General features: G+C 46.0%; 1 protein-coding gene across 1 annotated transcript; it reads right to left on the bottom strand.

Moving 5' to 3' along the window:
- Positions 1 to 2,800: 2,800 nt before the first annotated feature.
- Positions 2,801 to 5,597, bottom strand: LOC118671750 (C-C motif chemokine 4). The gene is made up of 3 exons (XM_036340494.1): positions 4,335 to 5,597; positions 3,741 to 3,855; positions 2,801 to 3,182 (listed from the first exon to the last, which is right to left on the bottom strand). Exons 1-3 carry the CDS (start codon positions 4,408 to 4,410, stop codon positions 3,095 to 3,097), a joined length of 279 nt encoding a protein of 92 aa, XP_036196387.1. The 5' UTR covers positions 4,411 to 5,597; the 3' UTR covers positions 2,801 to 3,094.
- Between the last annotated feature and the right edge of the window lie 1,995 nt (positions 5,598 to 7,592).

Raw genomic sequence — 7,592 nt, 5'->3', positions numbered from 1 at the left:
AGGAGTTTCAAGAAGGGGCAGGCTTCCCCTTCACCTGGCTGGTGGGTTTTGTGCCCTTCATGAAGCCTCAGTCTTCAGTTTCAGCTGCTGATGCAGACCCTCCTCTTGAGATGTCTCACCCGTTATCATCCATCATCTTGGAATGTGTCCATTCACCCTGGGTTTCTCTTTCAGGGTATTTTGTCTCACTATCTAGAATGTTCCATTACCTTTCACACTGGGCTCGAGGGAGCCACTGGCGGTGACTCTTTAGTTGGTGATTGTATTAACTTCCTATTGCTGCTGTAAAAAATTACTACAAACTTGATGTCCTAAAACAGCACACATTTGATTCTCTTTAAGTTCTGGAGGTCAGAAGTCCAAAATCTGTTTCACTGAGCTGAAATCAAGGTGTCAACAGGACTGCTTTCCCTCTGGGGCTTGAGGGGAGAGACCATTCCCTTGACTTTTCCCGCTGCATTCTTGCATTTCTTGGCTCCTGGCCTCTTCCTCCATCTTCAAAGCCAGCAGGGTAGTATCTTGCTTCAACTGTCACACTGCCTTCTTGCCTTCTGTCTTCAAATCTCTCTCTGCCCCCTCATTTAAGGATACTTATGACTACAGTTAGGGCCCAACCAGATAATCTAGGATAATCTCTCCCTCTCAAAATACTTAACTTGATCACATCTGCAAAGTCCTTTTTGTCATATAAGGTACTATTCACAGGTTCTGGGGATTAGGATGTGGACATTTGGGTGGCCTGCCTAGTGATCTATACCTTGTCTCAGGCTTGGGGGTCACCTACTCTGTCTCTCAACCACTTCCCTCAAAATAGAGTTGAGTGTCTTTAGACAAAGACTACCTATACAATAACCTTTCAGGCCACTCCATCTTCCTCCATTCATTCCCTTTAGGCCCTAGGACAGTGCCATCCAATGGGACTTTCTGCCATGATGGAAATGTTCTATATTTTTGCTGTCCAACAGGGAGCCAGCCACTAGCCACATGTGGTCAGGGAGTACTTGCAATATGACTAGAGCAACTGAATTATAAATTTAATTGACATGTAAATAGCCACTTATGGCTAGTGATTAATATATGGAATAGCTCAGATCTAGGCAGATGGAAAGCAGAAGCCAAGACCAGTCAGGCCCTTTTTCTGCTAGCCTCTTCTCACACCATTTTGGATCAGCTCTGCCCCAACCTCCTCCTCTCAGTCCCTGTGGAACCTAAAGGAGGTTTCTAGTGGGGCTCTGGGATGGTGGATGGCTGAGGGCAGGGCAAAGAAGGGAACTGTTTGGCCCCAGAGAGGCAGAGTTCCAGTTCTGCTTTTGCATTGGACTACGAACTCTCAAATATTTTATAAGGTTGCCCTCTTTACCCTACTTTCACAATGAGTTGTCCTTTTTGGCTCCACAGAGGCATGTCTCAGGGAGCACAGAAGAAGGGACTAACCTGGGACGTGGTACTGGCTGGAGTTCCGCTCTGTCACCCATCTGCTGGGTGGCCTTCAGCAACTCTCTTCTCAGTCCTTGGCCCTCAGTTTTCATAATACGAGAGGGTTGGATGAGACCGTCTGAGAGGTTCCTCCCAGCTTTAATAGACTACAATTCTGTGTTTTGTAGATCAAAGCTTGATTGTGCACGTAATTCAATCTCAGAGCCCTGTTCTGACTCATGTAATAGTTCTGATTGAAGGGTTATTGAAGGTTACTCCCACAATACTCCAGAACCAAATCTGACTTCTTCTGTCCTCATGATAACACTCCCCCTTTGCTTTGGGTTTAGAGAGCTGATCCACTAACTAATCTAATCCACATCATGGCACTAGGAAGACAGACACAATGCCCATTGTAAGTGAAAAAGCTAGGCTCAGAGAGGGAAAGAGAATGTTCCAGATGTCAGACCCTGTGATGGGTGCTTTACGATCTCTATATATAAAAGCTTAAGCAACTATCCAATTCAACTGCCAGGACCGTCCAACTGGTAGCTATGATGCGCAATGACCGCCAGGGGGAGGATGCTCCAACCAGTAGCTATGACACCCACGGACCACCAGGGGGCAGACGCTCTACGCAGGAGCTGCAGTGCTGCGGTGACTTGGCAACTGCGGTTTTTGGGTGACGCACCCAGAACCAGAGAGGAGGGAGCCCAATTCCAGGGTGTGTCACCCGAGAAACTCCCTCTCGCAATCTGGGGCCCCTCGGGGGATGTCAGAGAGCCGGTTTCAGCCCAATAACCACAGGTCAGGCCGAGGGACCCCACTGGTGCATGAATCTATGCACCAGGCCTCTAATAACCTCATAATAGTCCTTGCAAATGGATAATATTGCCCCCACTTTACAGGTGTAAAAATTGAGGTCCAGTAAGGCAAGATGACTTTCTTAGTGATATGTTGATAGTAAGTGGAGGCCCATTTTTATGACTCTGAACTACCTTGTCTTGCCTCTATATCATACTCCTGCTGCTATTTACAACTTCTCTACCAGATGTTGAGATGATAACCCTTAGCATCACAGCTGTCCTTTCGGATCATCCCCTCATGGTGCTCTCCAAACAGACCTACAAGCCTTAGCAAGTTACATCATCTCTGTGCCTCTGTTTTCTCATCTGTAAAGTTGGAGGTAAGAATCCCAAATTCATAAGGGTGTTAAAATCCTTGGTGAAAGTATTAAGTGAGATCATGTCTTTAGAGCATTTAGCCCATTTGAAGTCCTCAGTAATTGCTCATTCTTATGGTGTTTGGAAATGGTAGTTTGTCCCTATTAATAACACCAGGCAATTCCCGTTGCACCAGATCAAATTAAAACACAAAGAAACTATATATTCTTAAGTTTTATTATAAAAACACATGGAATCAACCGCATGACCCATGTATCCGCAATAGCAGAGAAACTGATGGTGGACCATCCCCATGGGGGACATGTGCCCTTTGGCAAAACCAACATAAATTATGAAAATAACACAAAATATAATAACAGCACATAATAAAGATTAAACTGAGAGATGGAACAGGGACTACTGAGAGAAGTAGTGAAGGTGGAGAAGGTGGGTCTCAGAGAAGCGTCAGGCCCAGGTGACCTTCCCTGGAGACCTGCCTTTGTGCCTGGAGCAGCTCAGTTCAGTTCCAGGTCATTCATGTACTCCTGGACCCAGGGCTCACTGGGGTTGGCACAGATCTGTCTGCCCCTTTTGGTTTGAAATCTGCGGAAGGAGGAATGGATAGATTAGAACTGAATGGGACCTTGTCTGTGGTAGATACTTCCCTCTGCTTGACCACAGTTCATGTTGGACAGCTCTAGTGGGTGGGAAGACCCTTCTGGGGTGGCTCTGGAAACAGACTCCTTGTAACTTCCACCCTGGATTTAGCTGTGGCCTCAGCTAATTTGGTTCCCAGATTAGGAACCAATGAGTTTTATAATCAACATGACTGTATCTCCCCATTCATTCCCTAGTGCACCTAGCAATAACCTTTCTATGTGTTTTTCTAAGATGTTTTAAGGATCAGCCCACCTTCTTGTGCTATTTTTTACTTTCCCTAGTTTTCTAGCATCTGGCTCATTTCCTCCCCAGAAATGTCCTCCCCCTGAATCTTGTCTCTTGATTCCCTCCCAGCCCCCTCCAGGATTCAGCAAGTGACTTCATGACCTTGTTCCTTATGACTTTCTGGGGGGCTGCAGCCCTCAGGCCTGTCTCCCTCCTGTTTGATCCTCGCCCTGCCCTGCCCTTGTTTTCCAGAGAAGGCCAGAAGTTGATACTCACACCACAGCGGGCTGGGAGCAAAGGCTGCTGGTCTCGTAGTAATCCATCACAAAGTCCCGAGGAAGTTTCCGGAGGATGTAGGAGAAGCAGCAGGCAGTGGGAGGGTCGGAACCCACTGGAAAGGAAGGCCAAGGTGAGATCAAAGCTCTACAAGACGCTGCTCCTTTGGCTTTTAGTTATGGATATTCATGGGGCATCTCTGTGGAGTTATGAGAGCCCAAATATGGTCCCTTGTCTAATCCCATCCACCCTGAGTGGGAGTCTTTTTCTGAACATAGGATCCTAAGAGAAGGTAATGGAGCTGGATTGGGTCTCAGAGCACACATCTAACTCCATTTAACAGATGAGAAACCAAGACACAGAGAGAGACGGGGGCTTTCTTGAACAGGTCTACTGGTTACTGTTTCTTAAGAAAACAGAAACTTGAATGTACCGAATGTCTAGTAGACACTACATTTAACAGCAGACTACTTAAAAATCTCCCCAGCGCCCTTTTGTCCCGTCCCCAGATGCCACTGTTGGACCAGCCCCAACTAGAAAAGTAGGCTCCCTACACTATGGCTCTAGAAGCAGTAGCTGGAATAACAGACTTACTTGGTGCTGAGAGCACTGGAGAGCAGAAGGCCGCCGCTAGCACGAGGAGAGAGAGGACAGTCACACAGAGCTTCATGGTCTTGGCAGAGAAGAGGCTTTCCTGGAGCTGAGACTGAAGAACCCAGAAGCTTCAGAACCCGACTGTGTTCTGTGCTGATGCTGAGCTGGGATCCCCTCTTTATAGGAACTCTGAGGACTGGGACAGAGGTGGGAGCATAGGGGGGCAAGTGGAATTTCCAGGGTAGAGATGATGTCATGGTGCCGATACGGAAACTGAAGTAGCTGAGAGTGAGGAGCTCTGCACAGCTTCTCTTCCCCGGGGCGATGTCATCACGGTGGAAAGGAGGAGGAGGTGGAGGGGAGAAGTGGGCTGCACCCTCGAGGGAAGTGGTACACCAACGGCAGTGACCAAGACCAAGGAGAGAATTGTAAACCCGAGAGGAAGGGTGCAGCATTCACACCTGCGAGAAGGACTTTAGACAAGACAACCATGCTGTTCTTGGTGGTTGTCACCTCCAGAAGCTTCATGTCAGTCTTTCTAAAGTTGCCATAAGCCTGGCCCCAAAAAGGAAAGGGGAACTAGAACTCCATGTCAGATTTGTGGACCTCCTGCAGGGCTGAGTCACCCTAGTGCCTATATGTTTCTTTGGGTATAAAGAGTTCAGCATGGAATGTACAGAAGGGCCCAGCAGGACACTGACCTATTTATCGAACAGGCACTGCGTGCCAGACACTGGGCAAGCTGCCTTATATACATAACATCAAATCCTACCTTGACCTGAGCAGGTGTGTGATTATTTCCCGGAGGCAATAAAGATCGAAGAACAGAGGAGAGTTCACTGATAATTTCAAGGCCACGATCTTAAGTGGCGGTGCCAAGATTGAAATGAGATTCTTTTGACTCTAAAATCCATTTACTTTTCACCCTGTTGTCGCAAATATTGAATGTGAACACAAAGGGAGAAGTTATTGCCCACCAGGGACTATGGTACACACAAAGAACCATCTTATTAGGGCTGAATTCAGGACAGGAGTTTGGGTCAGTCTGTCCTAGAACAAAGAGGGGACAGAAGGAAACAGAAGCAAAGATTCCAGTATGTTCACTTGGACCCATAATAGAAAACGAAAGAAATAAGTAAGAATCAAGTTTGGAAAACCCACATAAAGAATGTTCCTCCATAATTTACGAAGTGATCACCCCAATAAGTCTAGCACCCACTTGAGACATGTATAGTTATTACAATATTATTGACTAATTCTCCATGCTATACTTTACATCCCCATGACTATTTTGTAACTGCCAATTTGTACTTTTTAATCCCTTCATCTTTTTTTACTTTTGTAAATTATATATATATATATAAAACCACTTATGCTGTACATCTGAAATTAATATAAAATATTGAATGTCAACTGAAATTGAAAAAGAAAAAATAATGTTCCTCTAATATATAAATGGGATTGGATGTACCTAGCAATGAATTTATCTATGTTATGGTTAAAACATGTAATCTAAGCATGTGGGTGTTTCCCAGCCATCCATAGGGGATTCCTTGTGTTCATATAAAGCCCTGCCTGGTCCTCTAGCTGCTTTCTGGGAGGGCTGCAGTCCTGAGGCCTGAAGTGACCTGAAGGTGATTAGGTAAAGTTCACCAAGGCCAGGAACACAGTAGTACATGCAGAGGGCAAGTGAGGGCAATTAGGACGATTGGATCAATATCTCTATTTACCTTCCAACCACTCTGACCCACCTGCTCACCCCTGCTCCACATTGCTACCTGCCTCTGTTCCGAGAAAGAAGAATGAAGAGTGAAAACAGGAAACCAGGCCCCCTAGGTGCTGTAGAGGTGTGGGATAGGCGAGGGGCAGAGCAGCATCTTGGGGTACTTCAGAGTCACTAAATAAAGCACAATGTCATCTGACCTCGCATCACTGCCTCCACCATCACCTACACACACCGCAACCCACACACATACAAACTGTTCCTCTTTCCTCCACTTTTTCTATCCTCACCCTTTTCTTTGTACAAGTCTTGCTTCAAATGTTCTGATCTTTACCAAGGCCCCTATCCCCAGCTCTAATGTTCTATAATCCCTCATATCACATATGCCAGTATCTCTCTCGGTCTCTCCTGGTTGGTGGGGTTTCATCTTCATTTATCAAGGACATTACTTTAAGGGAAAGAGGGTGTGTCTTGTGTTCCTTGGGATCTACACAGACTTTGTTATCCATTCCATTTCCATTCAACCTAGAAGTCACCCGCTTTTTGTCAGGGAAGGCAGAGCAGAATGAAGTCCCATCCCTCCCCTCAAAGAGCTCTTAGTCTAGTGATGGTGTTGACAGTGACAGAAATAACTATCCCATGAGATGGAATAAAGTAAGTGTCACATCAGAGGTAGAAACAAAATGTCAGAGCTTCCCTCGGCTGTAGACGCATAGTTCCAAGTCAAGTCTAAATCCCCCTGTGTGCTGAGGAGGAGCCCTTGCTGTGGAGACCTCTGTCTAAATGAGTGGGGTGTGCTGATCTTCAAGCAGTGGAGGGACCTTGAAGATACTCTGGGGCCTTAGGAGAATGATGATAGATAAGAATGGGTGATGAGTCTGCATGGAGCCACACAATGAGTTTGTTGGCTTTTTGCTTCTTAGCCTTGATTTGATCTTTGGCTCATGGAGGAAAAATGTTTTGTTCATGAAGGTCCCAACAATAATATTGTGTTCACAGAGAAATTCAACACCAAGAGCACGAAGGTGTGTTAATATGTTTAGCTAAATCAATATGGCCACCAAGATTTATCCATTGAGGCCATTTCTAAACAATAGGTGACAGAGAATGATAGCAAATGCCTCTCGGGTGCACAACAGGAAAGTGCTCATCTTCTCTAGAGAAACTTCCCTAGACTCTCCTCCAACTGAATTCTGCACCTCCCTCTGTGCTCCCACAGCTCCTGAGCTACCACCATCATATCACTTGAAACATATCTATTTGATCACCTCCCCCCCTGGAGAGTGAGCTCCTTGGTGCAGAATATGTGTTATGCCTATCTCTGTGCACTCAATAAGTGTTCAATAAATACTTGTTTAATAAATGTCCAGAAGCAGCCCAAACTACCAGTTTTAATGGGAGGGGGTGTGATAGGTAACATGGACTCAGGATGTGACTCCATTTAAGTGAAGAATGAAGTGGGCATTCTACTCAAAATGTGATTCCCCAGCCCTGATGGGGTGATAATTCCCCTTCTTCCCCTGCCTGCCCTCAAC

Source organism: Myotis myotis, unplaced genomic scaffold (genome assembly GCF_014108235.1).
Source record: "Myotis myotis isolate mMyoMyo1 unplaced genomic scaffold, mMyoMyo1.p scaffold_m19_p_17, whole genome shotgun sequence".
Taxonomy (NCBI): Eukaryota; Metazoa; Chordata; class Mammalia; order Chiroptera; family Vespertilionidae; genus Myotis; species Myotis myotis.
Note: the sequence above shows the minus strand (reverse complement) of the source record. Positions and strands in the feature narration are given on the sequence as shown.

Coding starts and splice junctions, on each gene's coding strand:
- LOC118671750 (XM_036340494.1), bottom strand. CDS start 4,410: ATGAAGCTCTGTGTGACTGTCCTCTCTCTCCTCGTGCTAGCGGCGGCC. Junction 3,856..4,334: donor TCCAGTGCTCTCAGCACCAA/GTAAGTCTGTTA, acceptor CTTCCTTTCCAG/TGGGTTCCGACCCTCCCACT. Junction 3,183..3,740: donor TGCTCCCAGCCCGCTGTGGT/GTGAGTATCAAC, acceptor CTCCTTCCGCAG/ATTTCAAACCAAAAGGGGCA.